The sequence below is a fragment of the Pyrgilauda ruficollis genome, unplaced genomic scaffold (genome assembly GCF_017590135.1).
Source record: "Pyrgilauda ruficollis isolate IOZ18807 unplaced genomic scaffold, ASM1759013v1 scaffold43, whole genome shotgun sequence".
Taxonomy (NCBI): Eukaryota; Metazoa; Chordata; class Aves; order Passeriformes; family Passeridae; genus Pyrgilauda; species Pyrgilauda ruficollis.
In genome coordinates this window covers 7,045,040-7,071,721 of record NW_024525823.1, presented here as the reverse complement: position 1 = coordinate 7,071,721, position 26,682 = coordinate 7,045,040, and the positions used below count along the sequence as shown (strand labels likewise).

General features: G+C 42.9%; 1 protein-coding gene across 1 annotated transcript in view; it reads left to right on the top strand.

Annotated features, from left to right (window-relative positions):
• Positions 1-26,383, top strand: part of SCML4 (Scm polycomb group protein like 4) — a 42,202-nt gene extending 15,819 nt beyond the window's left edge. The window contains exons 5-7 of the mRNA XM_041478180.1: positions 12,946-13,203; positions 21,713-21,858; positions 26,258-26,383. Of these exons, the coding sequence (XP_041334114.1) occupies positions 12,946-13,203; positions 21,713-21,858; positions 26,258-26,383 (530 nt within the window). The remainder of the gene's footprint in view (positions 1-12,945; positions 13,204-21,712; positions 21,859-26,257) is intronic.
• Positions 26,384-26,682: the final 299 nt, after the last annotated feature.

Here is a 26,682-nt window from a genome sequence, read left to right as displayed (position 1 = left end):
ACCGAGGAGTGCAGCCCAGGAGGCCTGGCATTTGCGTTTACATTTGCATTTTAATTTGCATGTACATTTGCATTTACTTTCTCACGGCAGGGCTGTGTGTGAGAGAAGGCAATTCCACAACCAGAGTTTTTACAGTTGCTCTTACACTCTGAGCATCCCTACCCCCACAAAATTCCAATGGAGATGTCCCTGACACCATCCTCACTGGATCTCCCCAGACACTGAAGATGTGCAAAACATTCTTTTTCCCTCAGACTAGACAAGAGAAGTGGGTGTAGGCAAAACTTCTTTCCTGGGTCTCCCGCTGTGGGGTGGGTTTGTGTGTGTGTGTGTGCAATTAACAGCCTCCCCAAAAGCAGCACGGGCTGGGCAGCCTGGGCTAGTCAGGTAGGTTTCAATTAGCCACGAGGAAGAAATTCTTTACTGTGGTGAGAGTGGTGAGGGACTGACTCAGGTGGCCCGGAGAAGCTGTGGGTGCTCCATCCCTGGAAGTGTTCAAGGCAGGTTGGACTGAGGCACTGAGGCTATGTTTAATGCTGCATTGCCTAAATCTCCTTCCACCCCGCCAGGAGCCAGCATTTCTCTGCAGCAAGGTCAGCATGGGGGTTCCTCTGTGCACAGAGCAGAGACAGGGCTTCCCCACTGTGCAGTGACAAGGAGGGCCAGTGATAAGCAGGAGCTGTGCTGCAGACAGGTCTGTGAGGGCACCTGTTGGGATAAAGCTCTCATGGAAGGAGCAGGGCCATAAAAACACACCACAGGAAGCCACACAAAGCAGCCACATTTTTCATTGTTCCTGTTCCCCATCTTGTAATCGAGATGTCCTTTCTTTTAAAATCATGTGCTTTTCAGCCCCTTTGCACCAATGAATCTAATCCATGTATTGACTTTGGTGCAGTTACTCTTGATTTACACCGTCAGGAGGGAGAGGAGAAGCCTGCATCGTGGCCAGTCATATTAATCCACTTACCCCACACAGGAGTCACCTCTTAACCTTGCCCCAAAGCACATGCCCCTGAGCCATAACTCACCTGTGCTCACAGCAAGCTGCCAGATGCTAATGGCTGTGTACAGGCCAGGTGGGATTTGTTGACATATGCATATATCACTTACAACTGTGTTTGACATGCCTAGGAAGTGCACACTCATCAGGCTGTGCCTAGAGCTGGCCTCTGCGGTGAGCCTTGCTGGCTGTGTGTCACCCTCCCTGCACCTGAGCCCCACGCTCTGCCGGCCTTGCCAAGGCCCCTCACCTGCCTCATCCCTCATGTGGGACATTCCCCAGGGCTCTTTCTCAGCTGTGAAGGGACTGTCTGGCTCATGAGAGTGATTTGTGGGGAGCAGTTGTGGGATGACTCCCAGGCCTCCTGGGAAATGCCCAGCTTCTGGTCTGCATTACAGCAAATGCTGAGATGTTACCTGTCACCACAGCACCTGGCTTCAAAGAACCTCTGGACCTGCACCCCAAAATTTTCCATGGGAGCAGCAGAACAGTTTGAGCTAAAATGATGGCAAGACCTGGGTGACCTGTGCAGGAAACCCTGTGAAGTGGGGCAGGGGCTAAATGATGGGAAGACAACAGAGATCCTGTAAAATGTCTCCTTTCTGTGTTCAGATTTCATAATTTGTTTCATGCTCAGCTGATGGAGGCTTGAATGGGAGCATGTGAAAGGTACATTTCTAGGACACCTACACACTATGGACATGCACCTGTGAGATCTCAGATTATTCTTCAGAGGAAACCATGTTTGCTAAAAAAATTCTGGTGAACCTGATGGTGGGCACAGAAATGGAAGAAGTTTCTCTCATGTGGGAAGCATTAAGTTTGATAAACATCTGCTTTCCCTTTCAGTCAATCCTTTCATTGCTCCTTCTGTCCCAAACCTTGGGTTTTGGCTATTTTGTGCTGTTAGACAGATGATGTCTCCACACAGAGCACGGCTGCATGTGGCTACAGCAAAACTTTATGCAAGAACTTTGGTAGCCACACTGTATTATTCTTATGATGGGGGAAGACAGGAAGGTCTGTGAATAAGGTCCCCAGTCTTGCTGTTCTCTCCATGGCTAAGTCAAATTTGGAACCATATAGAGTTCCCTACCACAGGAGAACAGCTTCTCTTTTTGTGGCACTGGCTGGAAGTAGGGATCTATATGGAGCAGAAGCACAGCAGGATGCTAGTGCCTCTGTCTGTAGGAAGGTGGGCTCTTCCTATCCACAAGTGCTTGGAAAGCTGGTATGACAAGTACAATAGCAATGCACAATAGGAGTGTGACTAAGTAGGCAAGAGACTGGCCTGGGAACTGGATTTTGATAAGAGACTTTCCTATTGACTATGTGGGCAAGCCACTCTTCCCTGCTGTGCCTTTATTTGAGTATGTGTCAAAGGAGGGCAACGATTCTTGCCAACATGTGCAAAGCCCTTCTAAAGCAGCTAGGAAAAAAGGAATATGATACAAAACCACATATTATTACAATCAATATTTTCTGTTGCAAGCACTAAATAAACAGCAGCTCAGAAGTTTCAAGCCCTGAGAGGGTAAGAAAAATGCTGTCTTTCCCCTTTCTAGTACCATGGCTTGTTTAATCTTGTCTTGTTGCATGCTATGAGGAACACAGCAGCAGTGCTCCTGGCTTCTCAGCACACTCAGAATAAATGGCTTTTATGGCTATCAATAGCTTCAGCGCTCCTCAGCATTTAATTACCTGCAAAGGCCATTTATTGCCTCATATATTCCTCTACCATGATCATTATCCTTTAAACAATAAATAAAGCATTAAGGTCACTCTTAAAGAGGGAGCAGAGACATCCAGCCACAACAAAGTATAATATAAAAAGTTTATATGGTCTTTGGGGCTTTTGGATTGATGGCAGATCCTGCAGTACAGTTGAGAAAGGCTGGGATAGCCTTCCTTCCTTCCACAGGGCAAAGCATCCAAGCAAGGACCCTGGTGCTGAGGTCCTGCTTGCAGCTGGAGCACCATCCCAAGGACTGGCTTCCTGAAAGGAGGCGTGCAGGGTGGTAACTCTGTGGCAGAGCTGAAGGAGAGGCAGCTGGAGCTGCATGTTGCAGCCCAGAGGAGGGACAGGAACAGTTTAGGATGGTCCAAAGGACAGGGGATTGAAGGAAGTAAAGGCAGGGGGTTGAAAGAAAAGAGAGTCAGTCAGTGCTCCTGTGGAGGGGTTTCATGAGGGTGGTAGCAGAGGCTTTAGCATTCAGACCCTTTCAGGCTAGATCAGAAGAAATTCATAAAATGTACGCTAAGGAGCAAATCCTGGAAGGAAGAAAAATAAGAGATGGATGGAAGAGAGAAAATTCAGGTGTGATGTATTTTGCCTGGACTCTATAGAATTGGCAGAATTGGATAAATTGAACTTTCTGATCTTTAAGTTGTGAGATTATTGTTTGCCAGCTCACAAATGAAGACTCTTTTCCTTTAAGTTTATGAAATTGTATCTCTTTGTGGATGCTAAGCAATGAAGCTGTAAGCAGCCATCTCTTCAGCAGCCAGCCCCAGGGAAATCCTCCTTCCCACATTCTGCTGGGCTGTTTTTCCTTCACTGACTTGAGGGGCTGCAAGGAAGTTCATCCCTTTTGAAAAGCTACCCCTAGGAGGGCAAGCACTCTGCTCTCAGCAGTGAGTGAGGAAAAGCCCAAAAGGCCCTTTTGTCCTTCAGCCCAAGATGTGCTCAGTGCCGTGGCACAGACACCAACAGTGCTGGATATTGCCTGGGCTGCAGCCCTGGAGGTTAGAAAAGAGAGCCAAGGTATGAAATAGAATTTAAGGATGCTTTATTTCTCCATATCAAAGGGTATGCATAAGGAAAGTGGATGAAATGATGGGCATAAATGCATGAAGCATGATGGATGAGATCATATCCACTACAGAAAAGAACACCCCTGGGTATATGCATTTAATTCAAGCTTTACAAGCAGTCATGTGGAGGAAGCACGACACTTTCAGAGCCTTAGTCAGGTAAATTATGTGATTATTACTCTGTTTTAGCTCCAGGTTTAGCTTTAACTTTGTTTTAGCTGGTTAAGACCTTTCCCTAGAGCTATATGATTCCTTTAGGAGATACCTGAAGTTAGTAGTCCAGGCTTTTATTTTAAATAGCTTAAATTAAAGTTGAAACAGGAATTTTCATTCCTAAACTTTTAAAATATTGATCCAAATACTTGTGATCCAATATACCAGTATTTCGAGCAGTCAGATGAGTGGGCCAGAAGCCAGAACTGGTGATGGGAAACCTCTGCAAGTTCTGCAAGCATAAATCAATATGACTCACCTGGTTTTCAAAGATATGAGTGTGAAAAAAGGTGAACCTCAAGATCCAGCACTTATTAAGTAAAACAAGAAAGGATTTGGAAGAAAGGGGAACTTTTGCTTGTGAATCTGGATGAGAGGGCCCTTGGTTCTGGGACTGCCTGGTATGTGGTGCTTATGGCAAGGCCTGGGCTTGCACCTCCATGGCAGGAAGCAGAGACAGCTGAGAGTGGGAAAAGGGAATCTGGTATTTAGGCTGTTTCAGTATGACAGATTTCAAACAAGATTCAGAATTTTTTTCACAGGACATTACTGATTTTTGCTTGGCTGTTTTTCAGTTTTTCACATTCCTCATGTTGCTCTCTTTTTTAGCTTTTTATCGTCATCCCTCCCTTATCTGTCTTTATCCACCTTCTGTTTCTTTCTATCTTTTCCCAGTTCACTACAAAACAAATGGAAACCCACACAGTGGCATTTCCATGGAAATCATCCACTGGTTTTTCTTGAAAAATCTTGGCCACTGTTTAATCAACAGTGCTCCCCAGTTCCTTAGGATTTATTTGTTTGCAGTAATTATACAGAGTACATCAAAATGCCTTTCTGAAAGTAGTAACACACATCATCTGCCTAAAGAACATTAATCTGTTGGCAAAATGAGTGCAAACCAGGGGATTAAAGCAATTAAGAGAATACCAGAAGCAAATTGTTGGTGGTGACATGCAGTTTGGTGTTTGTGCTGGCCATGGACTGCAGTGAGCAAGGTAAGGGTGCAAGGCAAGGAGGTGCACCACCAGCAGCTGGGCAGGAGAAGTACATCCTCTGACTGAAAATAAGCTGCAAATGGTGGCTTGGGGAAGGGAATCAGGTACTTTATGGTGGGTTTCTTCATGGAAGAGAAAAGGTTACAGAAGTGACTTAAACAAAAAGGTGGCAGTGGCTTGATGGTCTTCATCAGAGAAGCTGGATTTGAGGAAAATGCAGTGAGGCTGGGGATGAGTCCTAGGATGGGGTCCCAGGGTAAGCCCAGCGCACCAGCAACGTGGGACAGTGCAGCACAGTGATGTGGGGGAAGCTGGCTCTGTAGGGTCGTGGAAAGAGGAGGGGATAAAAAGGCTCAGCAAAGGGGAATTGGTGAGTTCCTAGCTGCTGGGATTGAAGTCAGACAGAGATGTCAGAAGCAGAAGCAAAGGAGACAGGAAAAGAAAGGTTTTGTGAAGGGGAACTAAGACTTCAGTGGTCATATATGTTGTACTTCTATGGCAGAAGAAATATCAGAAAGTTCAGCAGAGCAGCAGCACTGGGAAGGGAGAAATGAAACAAAGACTTTATAAAAGATCTTATACCTGCATACAAACACGTGCACAGGCTCATGCTTTATAGGTACTATTCTACCGAATTTCTGGATGAGATTATCATATTTATTAATGAGCAAACACAGTTTATTTTTCAGTCACTGCATTTTGCTGTAGACATCTCACTTCTTGTATCTCAAGTTATTTGTTTTTCAAACAATATAAAAATTACCTTTAAATATTTTAAGCCAGTACTAAGCAATGTGATTAAGGAACATTCATCATGGTGGTAGCAAAACAGAAATGCACTAAGTACTTCATCTGCAGAGAATCCCACTATATAATACCTTGAAATTTTCATATAACACAGTCATTTTCATCTAGTCTATTCTGTATACAGCTTTTTTGTGACTTCTATCAATGCTGATTTATAGGGATACAGAGTGCTTTATAAACTACCTTGACAGAAAAGCCCCTCTAGCTACTGCTAGAAGCTGGAAGCAGAAAAGATCGATCGCAGCCTCTCCCACCTCCCTCTGCCATCGCAGAACCATTGCTGTGCTAAGACACAAAACTGTACAACCCTCATAAATCTTCTTTTCATGATGTACACTTTGGTATAACATAAAGGCAAGGGAGAAGTGAAGAGAGAGGAGGAGCAAGTTTGAAATCAGGTGGAAGAGACCAAAGGAAGACTTTCACTACAGCCTAGATCCCTCTGTCATTGAAATCCCTTTGCCTTCACTCGTGCGTGTGCCTAAACAATTTGCCTGTGCTGTAACACAGGACTAAAACCTCTCTATTGTGACAAAATACATTTATTCAATCCTCCCCAAGCACTTTGAAAATGGAAAAAATTCCTCAATGGGTTATTTATTCACACAAGCACCTTTTATTATTAAATCTAATATATTTGTCAGCAGTAGCATTTGAATTTACTCTACCTTTTAATTTAGTTTGGACAATAAAACCATGTTGATCTGTTCCCAGCTGGTTTCATTCCCTAGTTCTACTGCATTAAGCACAATGTGGCTGTTGTCTGGGCTGCAAACACTCAAGGGAAATTGTTTAAATAATGAAAAAAAAATTGCTTATGCTGAAGACCTAATCAGGACAACATTGGATTTTGGAAAATTCTCTAAAAAAATTTAGATTCTTGATGTTAACTGACTGGCAGCTTCTCCTTGGGGGACTCAGCATTTCAGTTACTGCAAAATATTTTTAAGCAGCTAGGACACAGCTAGGTGATACATGGTGCTGTAAAGCCTCAGACTAAACCCTGGAGAATTCATTTCAGGTTTTATCTACACTGTGTGACCATAGTTTCAGTGTTCATAATATCTGCATTCACAAGTGAATGAGGCATATTTACATTTTCCTGTTCTGACTGACTACTAACCCCCCCTTTTTTCCCCTGTGGATGCAACTGTGTGTTCCTATAACCCATGCAAATGTTCTCCCATAGACTAAAAACCACAGGCGTGACAGCCCTGGCCCGCTGTTGGCGGGTGCCCTGGGCTGCCTGCTCTCTCACTGCCTCTCTCAGCAGCCTCAGGGATGCTGTGACTCCCTGGGGACGTGTCTCCATGCCACTCCGCCTTGGCAGGCAGCGAGCAGCTCGGCTCTGCTGCCACAAACCAGATGTCACTCCCCGAAATGTTTTCCTTGTCCAGCCACGGGTTGGTGTGGAAAAGGCCTGGTCCTTGCCCAGCTGTGTAGGGGGCAGATGTATGCACCAGAGAGTGGTGCTGACATGGTACAGAAACATCTGCTAAAGGGTGACATCATATTTTCATTGTGCTGCATGTCTGGATGGGCAACGGAGCTAAAAGGAATGGGCTGGTGCTGTAATCCCAGAGTAAATCACAGCAGCCAGAGCTGGAAAGTCTTAATCTATCACAGGAGACTCTTATCTTTAGATAGATGCATGCAGGCTCAAACTGCAGGGAAGATAAGGGCCGTGGTACATTCCTGACTGCACTGAAATGTGTGAGACTGTTTGGAAGGAACAGAAAAAAATTCTTTTAAAATCTTTTAAGTGTTGATGTTTAAAACAGAAGATAGCAGTTCAGAGCCAAGGCATATCTTTCACAATCTCAAATACTGTTTATACCTTTCTGCTCTCTCCCTCTCTGGCTGACACTAGATTGAACTGATGGTTAAACTCATCTGAAGGATTTCCTCCTGCATTTCAGCATTTGCTTTTTGTGTTTCCCCACTTCTGTTTTTGCTTTCACGAAGGCTGAGATGCAGGGTTTCTAAGCTGCTGCTTAAACCTGTCCCCTCCACCCACTCCTCCCTCACCCCTCCCACCTCCCTGATAGGGCAGATGCCATCCTGGGCTGCGAGCAGGAGCCAGGCTCAGGAACTATAAAATACAGGCAAAGATAAAACCATACAAAGAAGGAGCCTCTCGATAGGATTTTGACACTGTGGCTGGCTCCTCTCAAAATGACTGGGAGATGAAAAAAGGCTGTCCCTGGCTGGGAGAAAGGAGAGGTCTGAGGAAGCTATGATATCATGCTGCTTAAAATATGGAGTTCACATCTGGTCAAGCCATTATAGACAATATATGGTAGCACTTTAAAAGGTACAGGGAAGGGTCAGAGGGCAAAGCCCATCACTAAATGATATGAGGAATAGGAGACGACACAAAAAAGGGATAGTGGAGGCAGAGAAAAGAAAGACAGAAATAAATCTGTATTGACTGTGAAGAAAAGAAGTTAAGGGGGAATTTAATTAAAGCGAATACAAATGATTGAGCATTGCAGGTGGTAAAGTAAAAGGTTATGAAATGACATTAAAGTATTGTCCTAGAAGGAAGGGCAGTTTTCCTGGGAAGCTACTGGTGTGTAAAAGAGGCTGGCTTGGGGATCAGTGTCCAGCATGCTCAGAGCAGGGAGTGTGGGTTTCCAGCAGTGCCCCACGCAACCTTCACCCAGATGCAGCCACTTCATGGCCCCAGCATATGGCCTGTTAGCTGGGAAAGGGACTCTGCTCCCACTTCACTGCCCTGACCTTGGGCTCTGCTGTCCTAGCAGCAATCTGGGGATGAGCCCAGAAAAAAACATGGGAGTAACAGGAAAGGGAAATCTGGATCAATGAAAGTGTGAGATGGGTGGAAGGAAAACAGCCTGGGGAGAAAATGGCTGAAAATCATATGTGTGGGAGGAGGGAAAATAGAAAAGAGAGATAGGGAAATAACTGGCAAAATGGGAAAAGAGTGATGTAGGTGCAGGAAAATGGAGTTAGAGCAAGGTTGAGGTAGTGGTAATAAGATGGAAGAAGTGGGAAGAGGTGACAGGGAAGAAAGAGGGAGAAGCACATGGGGGATATAAGGGAATGGAACCTGAAAGAGGTAAAGGGAGAGAAAGATGTAACATGAGCAGTGATGTGGGAGCAGCAGCAGGTGAGGAAAGCGGCACAAGACATGTTTGGTCTGGGAGCAGAGAAGGCAGAATAGTGTCCCTGGAGTGTACAAGGAGATTTTGCCTGTAGGAGAGATTCTAACAAACTGAGTTTGGGCTTTTTTTAAGGTGTAGAAGAAAGAGATTAGATCTGCTCAGGAAAAGGTCAGCTAGAGATCATCTTTCCTGTGTATATACTATTCTTCATTTCCTGCTTGACTTGAAATTGATTTTCATTTGCTTTCCTAATGTACAATGAGAGTAAATTCTTTTGTCTTCCTGGAGTGTCTCTATTCCCAGATGCTACCAAAGGCCCAGTGTTTGTGTTCTGCACTCACACATGCAGTATGCATCTATGTGGCACTCCATAGAGGCAAATGAGTACTGCTGGGGCAAAAAACTCAACATTTTTCAGAAGTGAGAGACAAAACAAGTGTTTTCCTTCATCCTAATGGAGAACTGAGGTCCAGAGATGGCAGATAACCTGACCAAGGTTGCTCCAGAGGTTTGCAGCAGAGCTGGGATGTTAGCTGCAGATTCTCAGGCTCTTTTAACTCTCAGCTGACCCATCTTCAGGATTTTGGCTAGGGATCTTATAGACTGCTATTTTTTAAGAAGCTCAGCCAAAGAAATACACATTTTTAAATTGGGAAGGCAATTGTTGCTTTTTTTCTCTGCTTTGTTGCTTTTTAAGGTGTGCTGGATGTAACAGTCTTGGGCTTTTCAATCCAGCTGCCTGTGGACCACTCATGGAAAGGAAAACTGCCAAAATGGCTTAAGCATCTCAGGGTGGTGAGCAGTTGTAACAGAGACTGCTGTGCTCAGAGCAAAAGCTTGAAGCAGCTTTCTCATAAATCCTGCTTTAAAGCATTGTGTACTAGTTTCTCACTAATATGTGGAACTGACTACCTACAAAAAAAAACATGAAAGTGAGTCAGAATACAGAAGTGCTAAGCTACAGATTTTTGCACTGCTGCATTTCCAACCCCAACAGAGACTTACATTTTCTTCTATTGTCTCAAAAAAATGGGTTTTTTTCCTAATTGGCCAAAGTGGGATTAGAAGCTGTGATGGCTATGCACTTTACAAAGCTTTCTTGGAGCTTACAAAATGCAGATTTTTTAATGCACATCATCAGTGGAACCTCAAGTCATGCAGCTTCTCTGTGGTGCAAACTAACAGAGAGCTGGAAAATTAGGAACACAAAAGCTTCCACAGGGTTTTTTGGTTTTTGGTCAGTGGGCCATTTGAGATTATCCCTGCTCCCCTCGATCCCATGAAGACATTAATGTGACTGTCCAAATTCCCAAAGCACCTTCCACTGGGGGATGTTTCATGCAGTGAGGAATGGAGGCTCCGGTTTCTTCCATGGCAGTAGGCAACATTACTGCCATTCTGGAGCCCAGAGCAGAGATGTGGAATAAATTGATTTGGATCAAGAAAAGTTAGGAACAGATCTGACAGAGATTGGCTCCTGGTTGTAGTCTTGTACAAAATTAATGGGTGCCCTTCCACAGGGAGATTGTATCTGTACATGTCTTAGTTCACACAGATTGTTGAGACAGTCTGCCATCCATCAAAAAATCCCTGGTGTCTGCCCAAAAATTTTGGAGTAATTTGCATCCATGGCAATAAAAGCTATATGCTGTTTATTTAGCAGGGCTCTTTTAATGTGCTGTTTGTTGTTTTGATAGTCTATGTCTTCTTCATATTGTAATCATATTAAAAGAGCATTCTTTTCCTGGAATAAAGAGGTAATGATTCACAAGAGGCATAATTATTCCATGCAGTGCAGGCAGGATGCTGCAGAAAGAGCCATCTTCTTTATGCATAAGAGGCTTTTATTGCAAGTGTTCTACACAGTAATTAAATTCCTTTGAATGAGGAGGCTTGATTGGATTTTCTTTGGTTTATTGGGAGGAGTTTGAAAAGCAAGGTATTTAGCTCAATCGCTGTATAATTTTGGCATCTGTTGGAGGTTAGGAGGAAAGGTTCAGAGTGTCTGATTCCCATTTCTCTTATGTGTTACGTTATCTGAACTCCCTTGAATTCAGTTGGATTACACCCTCTCTGTATTTGTATGAGAATCAAGCTCAGAAATTCCTGGCAGAAAGCAGCAGGACACCTGAATGCATGCTGTAAGAATCCAAATCATCTAAGGGAAAAAAGCCTTGCTAAAGGAAAGTTTCTTGCAGTTGCAAAGGCAAATGCCCAAAAGCGAGGAAATTTCACATTTGCAGCTTTCCTTCAGATTTGATGTTTGCCTTATGGTGAGTCCAGCATTGGCCCAGAATGAGGCAAAATTTTAAAAGAAGCAATAAAATAGAACAATGTAACAAAAATCTTGTGCTGTGGCCTGACACACAAGCCAAGATGATGGTATGGCACAACTTGTGAGCATTTGAGTTGTTGAGATAAATCTTGTTTGTTTAACATCAACCGTGGTACACAGCTGTCAAGTAATGTTGTTTTTTGGAGTTTTTTTTTTAAGGAAAAGAGTGAAAATGTAAATTAAAAAGAATACTCTGTTATATAGAGCTTCAACATGGAGTTTGTGTCTTATGGCATAAATTACAGCACAAATTCTTCTTGTTACTCAATAAGGTTGCATAACACATCAGGAGGAGAGTATTGCTCAGGCCAGGAAGATGATGTGCAACACCGTGGGGGAAATTTCACCCTGCTTGGATGTCTCTGACAGTACACATGTTGAGGAAAGTGGCCTTTTCAACAGCTCAGGAAAATGTCATGGGGCAATGGAAGGCACTTCTCGAATCTAAGGGCTCCTTGCCTGCCAGGTGTTAACACCCAGTGGGAGTGGGAATCTCTAAAGTGCAGGTTGCCAGCAGGGTTCTGCCAAGGCTGGGATCTTATAGAGGTTTCCAAAGGCTCTGCTTGTATCCCAGTAGTGATACTGGGGCTGGGTGACCGGAGGGCTGGTTTTGTAGGGGGAATGGAAGTGGGAAAAAGGAGGAGGAAGACCTGTGGCCATCTTTTGTGAAGGCAAAAAAAAAAAGCAAATAGGAAAGACACTGATATGAGGAAACTGGAGGAGCAAGACAGTGACACAGGCATGGAAGTGTCAGTGACAAACCTGAGCCTAAGTCTGAGGGGAAATGGCAAAAAATACCTGTGTGCTGCAAAACCTGGAGCTAGACCTGCCTCATGCCTGTGTTTTAGATCCCTAAGCACAGGGGAGTGTAAGTCTATAAAAGAGGTCTTGAAGTGCAAAATTTGGTTTATTGCCAGGAATCTGGAAAGCAAGGTATTTAGCTCCTACACAGTGTGAAAATTGCAATGGAGAGGGCAGGAACCATCATAGCAATGGTCTGCAGTTGTCTGTGATGTTGGCACGTTTGAACCTGAGTCAGGTCCAAGTGACTAACACGTAACACATCACTGTCCATGAAAAACCTTGGGTGTGCTCATCAGTCATCAAGCCTCTATCCTTGTGGGATACTGGGCCTGATGGATCTCTGCAGCTGAGGATGCTTCTGATTAATTTTGGTAATTGCAGCCAGAATGCTTTGGTTTATTACCTTCACTCCTTCCTACCGGCTGCCAGGCGTTTTGAACCTAACAAACTGCCTGCCCCATTATCTTCCTCTGCCTCCTTCCTTACAATCCTCCGGTCTCAGTGCATTTGAGGAGCACCATGAGTCCAATCAGACCTGGGCTAAGTGGCCCAGGATTTTACAGAAAAGAATATTGTAAGCTGACATGGATGACTCATATCAAGCCGTGGTTTCCCTCTTGTGACTCTACTGACTTTGAATGGTTGTGTTTCCCTTCACTGTTTATTAATTCTCAGCAAGGACCTCTCCTGGGGCCAGCTGTCTGTACAGAAAGTTGATAACGCAGTTATACTTTGTCACAAAAAAATGGAAATTTTGGCTAAAAAAAATTTTTTTTTCAAGGGTTGAATTAAAAAAGTTTCTGTTTTACTGATGTTTATTTTGTGTCTGGGCTTCCTGAGCAGAGACAGTTATACCTGAGGACTACCTGGCTGATGCTGCAAACAGGAAGCAGTACAGTGTGGATCCTGCCGACGCTGCCTTGGGCTCCACGTACACCGTGCATCAAAGTCCTGCAGATGGACACCCTTCTGGAGGCTCCTCTTCCTCCTGTAGCCATCATCCTGCCCAGATGGCTTCAGGGGGGTCCTCATCTGCTAGCCTGCGGCATCAGACCTCCAGCCCAACAAGGAATGGGGCCTATCTTGAAGGAAACAGAAGTGGTAATGTAACATCTTCCATTTAGCAATGTGTGCTGCTATGCTGGTGCTGTGCTGCAGTCCTAACTCATTCCCAAATTCCCAAGAAAATTAGTAAGGTGGTTCTGTGATGGAATCCATCCAGACCATTCCTGCTTCCATTTAGAAGGGGAAATAATAACCTGTGTAAACACAAAATCAGTCTGTTCACCATTAAGTAAAAAGGTGAAGGTTTTCTAATGCTGTTGTTATGTAAACATATGTATTACCTATAATTGTGTGGCAATCACACCTGTTATTATCAGCTCAGACATAAAGACATTAATATATAAGGCATTCCTCCCAAAAATTTATACTGCCTGCAGGCAGGTACCTGTTATTTTTGTGACACCAGCTGTGTACAAAATGTGATACAGAGCAAACACAAATATTAGTGCCTACCTCAAAGCATTTAGCCAGAGGTTTTACTTCCTAGCTCTGTGCCCATCCTGCCCCTTTAATTACATACCAAGCCAGATTTTGCTTGAAAAAGACTCCTCAACAAAACATGTTTTTAAAAATCATTCAGCTCATTGCTTAAGGCTCTGTTATTCTTCTGGAAGCAAAGTCAAAAGAAGTTTATCTGCAAATTCAAGAAATGCCATGGGAACCACTGCATTCAATGATTCTTCTTCCCTTTCTTGGTATTTTTGTTCAGTTACCATTTGCTGGGGAAGTTGCTCTACTTACCCACTACAGTTCCTAGTGGCCATGATTTTTTTCCTCTTGAAATTACTCAAGTTCATCAGACGGGTTAGCTATTTCACTGAACTTCAGTTAACTTTGTTTGCATTTTTCAAATTCTCAGTCAACAGGTCTTTATCAGTAGTGATGCTAATAGTGTCTTCACCTCTTACTAATTATTCAAACTTCATGTATGCATTTTTCATTCTGATGACAGAATGAAAAGGAGTTGAATGTCTCAGCCATTCAAAGGAGTTGGATGTCTCAGCCATTTTAAAGTCATTAATTTTTTTCCCTTCCTCATTTATTAATGGAATCTACTGCCACTCTAGTACTATTTTTTAAAAATCTTGATATATTTGCAGAAGATTACTGCTTCCCCTAGCCCCTTTGTCTACCATTATCTCATTACGCTGTCTTTTTGCCCTTGCATTTCTCTTGGAAACTTCAATTGATTCTGCATATTCTTGCTTGGAAGCCATTCCAGAGCCTCTTTTGAGTTTTCTTTGCTTAATTTTTACTTAATTCTTTCACATTCCTCACCTCCCCAACATCTGTATTATTTCTTGTTCCCGAAATTTCACTATTTAATATTTTAGAACATTATTCTTCCAAAATATGTATCACAAGTATTTATCCCTGTATTTACCTGTTTATCTAAGTTTGCCTTCTTAGATATTCAATACCCACCCAAAATTATCACTGGTTTGCTATTACTTTTGCACACTTGCTTTCCTGGTTTACCCCTGTTAGCCTATTACAGAGACCACTGATAAGTGTTTGGGTCTTGTAATTACCTAATTCTTTACTTACAGAGCCAACTTTACCCAAAGCAAAGTGGATAGTATAGAAATATACTGCAAACAGCTTGTAAAAGTTTGTCACTAGGAGCTAGTGGCCTTAATTACAAAGAAAAGGAAATTAAAAGCCATTTTCTTTCAGATCTTGTTCAGTGCCTCTCAGGCTGGCACAATCAGGTGCTGGAAGGACAAGAGTCTCACTGTGCAGAGGATTCATTGACCCCTCTCCCACCACTTCCTTAGAGCCTCCTAGCAGAACTGGGACCCTTTCACCAATCTTTATAGTTGGCAGCTCTGAGGAGCCAAGATTTAATAATGTTGATACTTACTTGCCTTAAAAATCTTGATCATTTTTCTTGGGATCATCATTGTCTCTTTGTAGCACATATGAAGAGCCAGGGCAGTTCAGAGCAAAGGTCTGTCTAGCCACACATCTTGTCCCCAGCAGGATACAGCAGCATGCCCCAAGGATAGAGATAAGTGCAGAGTTGGTGGTGCATCCCTCTCTGCCTTCAGAAATTTGTGGCTCAAAGACTTCCTCAGCCACAGGTGGTAGATTCATACACAGTAACCTGTGGTATTCATATTCTCTGAACAGAGAGTAACATAATTCTCTCTCCCAGGATTTTTCCTGGGGAAGGCAGTGGGAACCTTAGAGAAGAAGAGAAAACAATTCTTATCTCTATTCACTGCGCCTGTTGTTTTGCACATGTGGAATGTGTTATGGAGATTGTTTACTGAAAGTGATTTGGTTATTTGACACCGGTGAAAGTTGTTTTGATTCCTTGGCCAATTGGGTCAAAGCTGTGTCCTGGCTGTCTCGGACAGTCACGGGCTTTTCTTTAGTATTCTTTAGTACAGTATCTTTTTAGTATGCAATATAGTATGGTATTAGTATAATATAGTATAGCTTAATAAAGCATTTGTTCAGCCCTTCTGAATCATGGAGTCAGAGCACATTATTCCCTGCATCGGGAGCTCCCGTCATTGATAAAACCCTTCACAGATTTTTTTTTTCTTCTGGATCACTCGGTGGCTTACTGAATACTTTGTGAATTTTCAGAATACATAGAACTTCTGTGTGTAAGAATGTGTAGTGTGGAGAAAACCCTTGGTATCAGGGGACAGAAACTATGTTCAAGGGACTGAAGCTTAAAATCAGAGCTTCTTAAGCTTGTTCAGCTGCACTGCTTTCCCTTTTTGTTTTAGACTTTGAATGTCACTGCTTCCCAATGTTTTGGCCAGTGTTTCCCAGTCTTGGCCAATGCTTTGTGAAACCTCCACGTAGTGCTGAGCAGGAAGCTAAAATTCAGGAGACATCTCCATCTCTCTTTTCGTGACTTCCCACAAAATCCGCAGTCTTTACAAAATGAAAGGCTGAAATAGGGCTCATGTTTTCTCCCAGAACTGAATCAACAAAAAGTCATTGAGTGGTCATGCAACAGGCTTTACATGTTCCTGTATTTCTCTGGCTTAAAACCATTAAAAGCACTTTGAGGAACAAAGAGGGAGAGATTGCTTTTGAACCAGGCATCCATGACATGAGTGCCTCTGAAGCAGTCACAAGTGACTTGAAACTGCTACATATACTACCTGGGGTTAACAGAACTGATCCTAAAACAGCTTAGTAATTTTTATGTGACAATCATTTGACACTTGCATAGCCTAGTTCCTCTGAGGTCTCTGGGTCATTTGACCAGTTCAACAGTAAAGGCTTCCTAAAACAGAAATATATGCAATGACCATCATTAAAATGGTTTTGGATTCACTTATATTGTTGGGGTTTTCCTAATTTTTAGGCATTTATTAGTCCTGGTATCACCCATTGTAGATTAGGGTCTACCATGGAGGCACATGCAAAGCCACACAGGGTCTACTGCCAAGGTCCCTAACAATCTGTGCATGTGTTTTTCTTCTTTCTAGGCATAATTTATATGTTGCTGAATCATAAGTAAGCAAAGATGAGTAAGTGGAGCATGTCAGTCTCTGTTCTTATCCTCTTCAGTTTGTGTACTTATGAGGCAGAGACGGGCTCATTAAAAAGAGGAAGAATTTGTCTCCGAAACCTCAAACCAATCCTGTTTATTTATGGATGGTTTTGAAAAATAGCTTGCCTTATTTATCACGGTGGGCAAATATCGTGGAAAAAGCCATAATCATAAAACATATCTCAGTGCATAGCAGAACATGTCTTTCAAGCGGAATGGATGAGATTAAACCTCAAAGCTCTCATTAATGCGATCGGAAGCTTGATGCCTAATTCCCCTTGATTATGCTAAAAAATTCTGAAAAAAAGATGTAAAAAAAAATAATTTTAGAAAGCCAGTTGGGGCTGCAAACAGATAAACATGCACTTTCCTGTCATCATTTGCCAAATTGAAGCTTTTAAATTAGGGAAGGAATACTCAAGGACATCATAAACCTTTCCAAGCCTGCTTACATAACAGACAAAGCCTTTATCCCAAGTATGAAGAATTGTGTGTTCAACCACAATATAATAACTTTAACCTTACCCTGTAGCTTGTTATTTTTATGGAGATTTTATTATCCAGTATTAGCAGTTAATTATTATCACCTGAGGGTCTTTGTTAAAGGGGCAGTCCTGCTTATTAATATATGTATTTTCTGAAAACATCTGGGGGCATGGGAGTAGAAATTTCTCTTTTTCCAGAATAATGCTGCAAGCAGCTCATGGGGGGCAGATCCAGCACTGCCCCAAGGCAAAGGAGCTGCTGATGGCATTGTGAGCCTCAGCACTGTATTCGGCAAATACAGCCTGCCTGATAATTTTTGAGGACATTTCAGTCTGAAAGTTTCAGTGCTTCCAGCCAGCTGCCTTTTTGTCTCACCTGCAAAGGAGAGGCAAAGCAAGAAAAGCCCGGATAAATATTTAATGTCCGCGGCCACGTCTGGTGCAGGTGGATGCCGGGCTGCTCCTGCAGAGTTGCAGAGTGTGCCATGCTGCCAGTGGGACGGGCTGCCACCCTGCTGGGACAGGGACTCCGCTCTGACGCGTCGCAAGGTGCAGGACACCAGGCAGGTGGTGCCCGACATGTCCTGCCAGCGCCAGCCAGGGCAAACAGGTGTGCTGAGCCTGTCAACACCCTGCCCCGCCCCAAATATCCTGTAGTTGTGTTCTTCCAGATGCCTGCTTCTCTGATGCATCTCTTCTTCTCCTGCTTGGTGTGCCCTAGATTTTTAGAAAAGTATCTTAAAGCCTTCCTCCTTTCCTTGTTTATAGTGGGGGGTGGCTTGTTTTTTAAAATAATTCCCGTTTCTTTGCACCTTTGAGGGTCTGCTACTTCGGCTTAGTTTCAGTAGATCTGCTACTCCTTATTATCTGCTCCAGTGCAATCAGAGAGAACCTTTTAAAATTTCATTCCCACCCCCTTCCCCTGAGGCAAAGAAATCATTTAGGCCTGCAGCAATATTAAAGTTCATCTGTCACTCCCTTTCCACTCTTATCTATCAATGACTGTACTCCCCCTGGGCTCTGTTTGTTTGCCAAGAACATATTTAGGGAGTCTGTTATTTGTCTTTCCTTCTTTTGCAGGTTTAACTCCATTTTAGCATTTTATTTCTTTGTCATGACTCTGCAGCCATTTGGCTGTTGGCTCTGTCTCCATTCTCCTTCTCAGGAGGGTCCAGAGGTTAGACATGAGTGGCAAAGGAAAGTGTGGGGTGAAAACTCAGACTGAGCCAGGCTACCTCTTTCTCTCAGCTCACTCAGCTTTTGCCACTGACCTGGTAATTCCAGCTGTTTCTGTGTGGGCAATGGTCTTGACTGGGATGCCTGGAGACGTTCCTCTGCAGAGGAACCTCTTCACTGTCCTTCCCAATATCGTTTGAGGCAGGAGGGGAAAGTGCTTCCCTCTGATTACCTAAATTTCCATATCTTGTTCCATTAATTTGACAAATTTTTGCCACCTGTCAAAAACAGGAAATTGGATTTGACCTAGATTATGATCTCTAAAAATAATTATTGGTCGCAAGCACTCCCATCTCTTTGTAATCTGAGTATTCATTATCATCTTGATTAATTCTGATGACAGGATGGCATAGGATACCCAGGAGACATGAGACTTCCTCATTTATCTTATTCTTAGGTTAAGTGTGAATACCTTCAGATATGAAAAGAATGTATAGCACTTGCCCTGCTGCCATCAAACACTTTTGTGCTTCATATAATCTTTCACCAAAGTGACGCTATTGAAAGAAACCCCATGCCTTTTTGTAGACATGAAATGATCTCTTTTCTTTTGTAAATTGAGAAATTACACTCAGATCGGTAAAATACAGTGTTAAAAAGCCAAATAAATTAATCAACAAAATAAATAATAAAATATATAGAAAAACAGATTGTTTCCAGACTCATCAGCTAAAACCTGATATTTTGCTGCAAACTGAGGGTATCTCAGTTTTATTAATAATATTTAAATGTAGCTCCTTTCACGCAAGTAAATTAACACCCCTTAATTAATGAAAAAGCAACGAGAATCCAAAACTTGATACTAGGTAGGTACATAAAGACAAAAAACGTATTTGAAGAATTAGTATTGACACATAATTCTTGTTTGTATATTATGATATTATACTATCCCCCAGGCATGGATTTGAAAGGGTTATCCTCACCTGCTAGGGTCTGGAAGAGTTCTAGCCATGCAGTCTCTTTAGAAAGGTCATTTATATATTTGTCTTTCAGAAATCACATTTATACTATTGATTGCTAGATTGCAAAGGAGTGAATAGATTCCTCCTGTCATTTCAACCTTTTCTTCTCATCCCCCCTCCTTTTGTTACAGATACTTCCAATACCTGTGAAGGCTCCCAGCTGCACTTGGGGCTCTCTGCTCCCCTCTGCCTTTTCCTGGGCAGGTTGCAGGCAGGAGTCAGTGGGCTGCAGGCTGCCCTTTCTGTTCCTGGTGTAAATCCCAGGCTAAGTCCTCTGGGCTTTCCTTACATTTATATAAATTTAAGGGAAAAAATATGCTCCTCAGTAGTGGCACATTTCCCCTGACCATGTTATGGCAGTAGCAGAGAAACTTCTGCAGTCTTTTGGTCACAGCCAAACCTTTCTCTCCTCCCTCTATTCTCTGACTAGTTTGCAAAAGCTTGGTCTTTCTCCTGACCTTTGGTTTGAGGTGATGCAGTGCCCGATGCCTCCACACATCAGCGCTCATCCAAACCATCGACAGATCATGAAGGGGAGAAATACCCCTCTGTCTCCAAGACAAGTCTTGGTTCTCCCTGACAAGTCTCTGGTCCCTGACAGAGTTCCTTAATGTTACTGATGATCCAGGGGTTGGCCAAGATTACCCTGTTCGTTTTGCACTCTCTGTCTTCATTGTTTCATGCCAAGGCGCCAGATGGTGCCTGTACCACTGTGTATTGCATTTATTCTGTGAGCAGAGCCCAGGGTCACCTGAGTCCATACAAACACCGGTCCTCGCTGTCTAATTAAAAGGACCTGCGGCTGTTCCTTGTCCTTTGTATCCAGAACAGTGACTTAGCAAATGAGAGTGCAATTATCATGATATTTACATCTCATCTCATTATGAAAACCATCGACCAGATTTGCACATTCATAGCACTGCTGCTTTCTGGAGTTCATTGTGAGTAACTGCAAATACACCTCATTACATTATACTGTAAGATGAGCACGGTGCCAAGGGAAAAAGGACAAATATGCACATAAACCCATTACTGGGTGTATATGGGCAGAGTCTCAGCTAATATAAATCACCAGAGCTCTATTGAAGTCAATGGAATGACAATCTACACAAGCCCCAAACCCACCGTGCACATTTACTCACATGCATTAGGATTGTGTTTGGAGTCACGCACGGGGATTCTCACACATCTCATCTGTCTTTTTAAGCTCAGTGTTTCTCTAGAGAGCTCATGCCTTCTCTCCTCAGCAGTAAGGATTGTCTCTTGGCTACTTGGGACGTTTCCAGGCTCTAGTTTAGGTGTCTGCGATCTCCCTCTACACGCACTCTTCTGTTTGATTTCTGGTATTCTGCAGTGGATACTTGCTTTCCATTTGCACTTCTCTCATTAAAATCTGGGCCTTGACAGGAAGAGATGAGCAGCTGAGATGTGAGCAAGTAACATTTAATGCGTCTGTGTGCTGCTGCCTGCTAAGGCAGAGTTTGCTTGGTGTGTATGTAAGAAAATGGAAACAGCTTTCCTGTAACCTAGCATAATATAGTTCTTGTTGTAAAGAAGAAGCATAAGTGGGGTACAAATTATATTCAGGTGAAGACTGAGATTTATAGTTCTGCAGAGACTAAGAATAAAAACATAAATGCACTTTCATTCCAACGTGCCTTTATTCACTTGATTTAAAGCTACAGCAAGCTGAAGTTGCCTTAAATCATCGAGGGGTTATACCATTAAAAAGTCACATGTGCAATGTTCATCTTCACATGTTTTAGTAACTTCCCAAATTGGCATTCACTGGGGACCATCAGCTTTGTGAGAGACTAAGATTAGGAAGATACAGACTGAAAACCTTCTGCTAAGCTCTAAAAGAAGTATGAATATCTGAATGCAAATTTTAAAACCCTGTTTGCTAAATCCTGATTTTATCCTCTAGCCTTCACATTCAATGGCAGACTCCTTTGTTTAGTGCTGAAGAACTTTCTCTCCAGGTGTGAAGGCAGTGTTTTCTTGAGCCAAGATCCTTGCAGATCAGACAGCAGGGGCAGCTTGGTTTAAGAGCCTGGCAGCTGGCACATTTTTCCTTCCCCAGCAGGGACTTAAGGGTTTCATGTTTTTTAACACAATTCACCAGCTGGGATCATGTCTTCCAATAAGCAGTCAGATTGGAAACTTCTGCAAGTCCCCTTTTTTCCCTATGCCACCATCTCAGGCCAGTTCTTGCACTCAGAGAACCAATGTCCAGGGCTGCAGCGAGGCTGCCAAAGCCCTGCACACTCACAATCCCAAACCGAGGAAACCTCTGCTTGCCATTGTAATGCACTATTGTGGGCTTTTTGTACCGATAGCCTCAAGCCCTTCACCTGAACAACAAGATGCAGCTCGGCCATCAAGCAAGAATCCTTTGACCTGGACGGTGGATGATGTGGTTTGGTTTGTGAAGGATGCAGACCCTCAAGCTTTAGGCCCTCATGTGGAGCTCTTCAGAAAGCACGTATGTAGAAGGCTACCCTTACCACCTCTAGGTAATTTAAGTCACAAGAGACAGCCAGCACACGTCACACACAGCCCCTCAACTGCCTTGGGCTTCCTCAACCAGGTTGAATGCAGGGCCTGGCAAGGAGCTCAGCACCTCTGGAGGGTTTGGGCTGAACAGGTTTCACTTATCCCTTGAGATGGTGGTTAAACACCAGGATGGGCTTTGTGAAAAGGTGGACAATGCCCCAAGCTTGTCAGTGTTTAAGAGGCTTTTGGAAAGTGCCCCTAATAACACAGTGTCATTTGGTCAGCCCTGAATTGCTCCGGGAGTTGGACTAGATCATTGTAGGTCCCTTCCCACTAAAACAGTTCTATTCTATTCTATTCTATTCTATTCTATTCTATTCTATTCTATTCTATTCTATTCTATTTCATTCCATTCTATTCCGTTCCATTCCATTCCACTCTATTTTGTGCTATGTTATGCTACTCTATTCATTTCTATGTCAATGGGGAAACCATAACAGTGTCTTTAGAAAATGCTCACTGTTTGTTCCCAGCTACTCCAGCATAAATTGTTTCTCTGCCAAGTCTTAGAGAAAGCACTGAGGGTCTGGTGCTCATTTTTCATTGTCAGATTGGCACAAAAAAGCCTGATTTCAATGACAATTTTTTTCAGAGGGTATATATGATTCTTCTCTGAAGAGCATTTTTAATGTGTCTCTAGATATTTAGCAGGAGAAACCCAAAACAGCCAATATTTTAATCTTTTCCCTCTCAGTATTATGTAACTACATAACCAAATTTAACAGACCTGCTGACTCTCTAGAGGATATGATAGTTGCTTTAGTAAGAATAACCTCCAGTGATAGAAATTTTATTATCCTTAATTAATAAAGGGGAAACTTGTCTGATCTGGAGTTTCTTGTTCTGCTGCTGTATATGGACTTGACACCAATGTATCTGTTAGCATTTTTTGCCTTCTCCATCTCTCCTTAATCGATTCAGTCTGGCTATGAAAAATGCATTTTACCCTAGCTGTTTGTGTTCAGCTGGAGGTCATAAGTTTTCATGTAAGTGCCTGGATCTAGGTCTAAATGAGAATTGCTCCCCAGCCCTTAGTGCTGACCAGCACTCCCAGTGCTGCAGAGACAACAAGAGGGCCTGATCATTCCTTGCCCCTATGCAGCAGAGACAAGTGGGGATGTGGAGCTGCAGATGAGAGCTGAGGAGCAAGGTGAGGGAGCTGGACTTCAGCTACACTCTGCCTCCAGGGTTTCCAGATAGAGGAGAGGAGGTGGCTGAGGAGCAGCTGAAAATGAAGATAACACAGGCCCTGCTCACCCTAGGAAGGCATTGAGGCCATCTGCCATTCTGCAGACAGGTCTGTGGGATGAGAACAGCAGCAGGCACAGTGGTGTAGGGCCAAATCTGCAAGTACAGGTTAGGTGCTGGACTACCTTTCCTGCCTTCTGCCTTATAAGCTGATAATGAAAGCATGGCTTATATTGGTCATGTGGGCAACCAGGCAGATAAACAAGCCACCTTCAGGCTTGAAAGAACTTGCTATAAAATTAGTTTCTTACAATATCAGAAGAGGCTGTTCATCAAGAGAAAACCTTCATGCAAGGGAGTGAGAATTGACCCAGTCTGAGGCATAGGGGTATACCTCAAAGGAAAACCCCCGACTTTTAAAGTTTGTGTCGTAAATATGGAAAGTGCAAAAGCACTAATTTTGTCTAGTTTCCATTTGTAGCAAAGTATGCTTTTATGTAGCAGCAGGAATGCTGCCTGGGAATGCTCCAGGCAGTCATGGGCCAGCTGCACTGGAGAATGCCATGATACTGCAGCTGCTCTGCGACCAAAGAGATCAAGCTAAATTGCCACTAAAGGCTGTCCCTGTCATCCTTTGTTGCGCACCCAGCACCCATGGGCTCTACTTATCACTGGTTTCCTTGTAAAATATGCCATAGGTGTGAGAACCTGGGTATGATTGCCACACAACTCAATTCAATTACACCTTTGAGTTATATATATCCCTGCAATTTTTCAGCCTTCAAACCTCATCTGGATTAGCACAAAGACCCCAGGGGTGAGAGACAAGTGATTAGTCCATTAACCTCAGCCATATCTTCCTGTATGTTCAATCTTTCTATGGAGCAGGTGCATAATTTACTTAGAAGCACTTACTGTCATTGACAAGGCCCAGCTATCCCCCGAAATAGTTGCTTTGGCAATCAGCTCATCTGAGCTGGGAGACAGAGGCTGTTGGGACCAGCAGGAAGAAAACAGCTGGAGGATGTATCCTGAACGTGGGCAGTGTGCTTTCCTACTGCCCTACCAGGCCATTTGGGTGTTGACCTCAGTCCTCAGAGCCAGCTCTTCCAGCCTGCAGCCCATGTCCTTCACTGCCCCAAAAGGCGCTGCAGGATGTCCTGGCTCTGTCTGCTCTTCCCACCAGGAGCAGAAGCTTTGCTTGTTGCCAAGATACTTGAGGAGCTCTGTCACAGGTAGCTCCTGAGAGTGTACACCAAAGACAGAAATTTCCTGCACCTCCCGTCGGCTGTTCCCTGCTCTGTCAGCATGTCTGTGTGCCAAGGACAGCTGAGCTCATCACTGATAGAGCTCTTGCTCTCACGGAAAGGAGACGCTGCCCTGGCCAGGGACCTGGCAGCAGCACCATGTGAGATCGTGGAGACTCCATCAGTGGAAAAGTCTTGGCATAAAGATAGGGGGAAAGGAAACAGAGGAGGGGAAAGGTGGCCTTGATGGCACTGAATGTTACCAGTTCCAGACCTGGTCCAAAATCTGCTGGGGCTAAGGTATATGTGGCAACCACGTTATCAAAGTCTTCTTTAAAAAAATTATTTTTAAAAGGGCTGACACAGTAATACTGTGAAGAAGTCAAGCCAAGAATCTGCACAGGGAAATGGCTAATATGGGCTATTTAATTGGATATGAATGCTCCCTCTGGCATACTATTGTCATGGAGTTTAATCTTGACCCCTACACAGTAATAATAATGGAAATAATAAAATGCTGAACTCAACATTTAGAAGCAGCTGCCTCCACACCTGACCCTTGACAGTGTTTTTACCCTGTGGTACCCCAGTTAAAGGAGTTCTTATTTTATTTCTTATGCAAATAGTAATTATATGTAACTCTTATTCTTACTTTACATTAGCTTCCTTAAAATAATGGCAAGGAGAGCAGGGAGGTGGAGAGAGTTTCTATTATGGATAGAGTGGGGGTTGCAAAATGAGGAGCATTAATTGATTGAGTTAATCAGAAAGTGACCTTAACTGCTCACCAGATAAATCACCTGGTGAATGGAATAATAATGATCAGGGCAAATTAGGATCCATAGCGTTGCTTAATAAGTAGGCAATGGATCACAGTGGAAAGATCTGACCATCAAAACCACAGAACACAGTGTAGACAGCATTGAGGTGTGTGTATCTGTGTATGTGTACACACACACACAGGCACTTGTGATGTTTTAGTTCTGGCACTCCAAGTGTGTGAATGTGCTGGAAGATGTGGGGACAGGTAGTATTTTTGGCAGATCTACTGATAGAGTCAGGAAAAACCAGACAGGCTTTGGATTCAAGGAAGAACAGTACAGCTGAAAGCGTCTGTGTTCAACAGCCCATAGTAAAGGAGCGTCTGTTTCTCTGTAGGCTCAGGCTTCTTTTGCAGTAGAACTTCATAATTTCAAAAGGTTTTCAAGCCAACAGCTCTGGGATAAACAGCTGAGCTTGGTGGCAATTTCCTCCACTTACATGAGGGTTAAATTAAAATTTAGCAAATTTAATAATAAATGCAATTTAAAAAGCAAGTTACTACTGTCTTGAATCTGAGAAAAAAGCAATATATATATACACATATATATACACATATATATATATATATATATACACATGCACATATATATATTGCATCACTGGGTATAAGTGTACTGGAGCTATGTGAAACACACAGATAGCTGGGGACAAAACTGAAACTGAGATCCAGAGGTGTTCTATTAGCAGTTTAATATGGCTACATCCTTCACTGTCACCATCATTCATGCTTTTCTCTCAAGGCTGACTGGCTTTTCTCAGAATTGCACTTAGAGCAACACTGATTTTTAAAAAAATTCTACTTTTAATTGCAAAATAAATTGAAAACCTAAACTAATCTTATAGTTCCTTGAAGAATAAAAACTAGTATTTAATTAAACCTTCCTTTATGGCTTCCTTCTATCACATCTCAGATTTCAGGTTTTTAATGAAATTTCAAAATACATGACATTTCAGGTAGCTCTACCCTAAATGACACGCTGTTTCTAATTCACCTTGTTTAATGTGTCAGGACACAGCACTTAAGGGGGGGGGTCAACACATTTTGATTCTCTTCCTCTCTTTTGAAACCAGGAAATTGATGGCAATGCTTTGTTACTGCTGAAAAGCGACATGATCATGAAATACCTGGGGCTGAAATTGGGACCAGCACTGAAACTGTGTTACCACATTGATAAGCTCAAGCAAGCCAAGTTCTAATAATTTCTTGAACAACAGAATCTAAGCTAAATCTAGATGGAAGACTAAAGGTAACATGTTGCCTTACAGAAATGCATTCATTTGCAGATTGCTTTTCCTTCTTTTTTATCAAAGACTGTCTTTTTTAACATTTGTGCATTGTCACCTTTTTTTAATCCAATGGGATCTTTTTGGGCCGCTTTGTGTTAATAATTTGCCAAAAAGTATATAATTACAATAATTATTTTGTATCATTAATATTATTATGATTATAGTAAGTCCTATTTTTGTAACCAGAAGTGGGAAATCAAAACCAAACA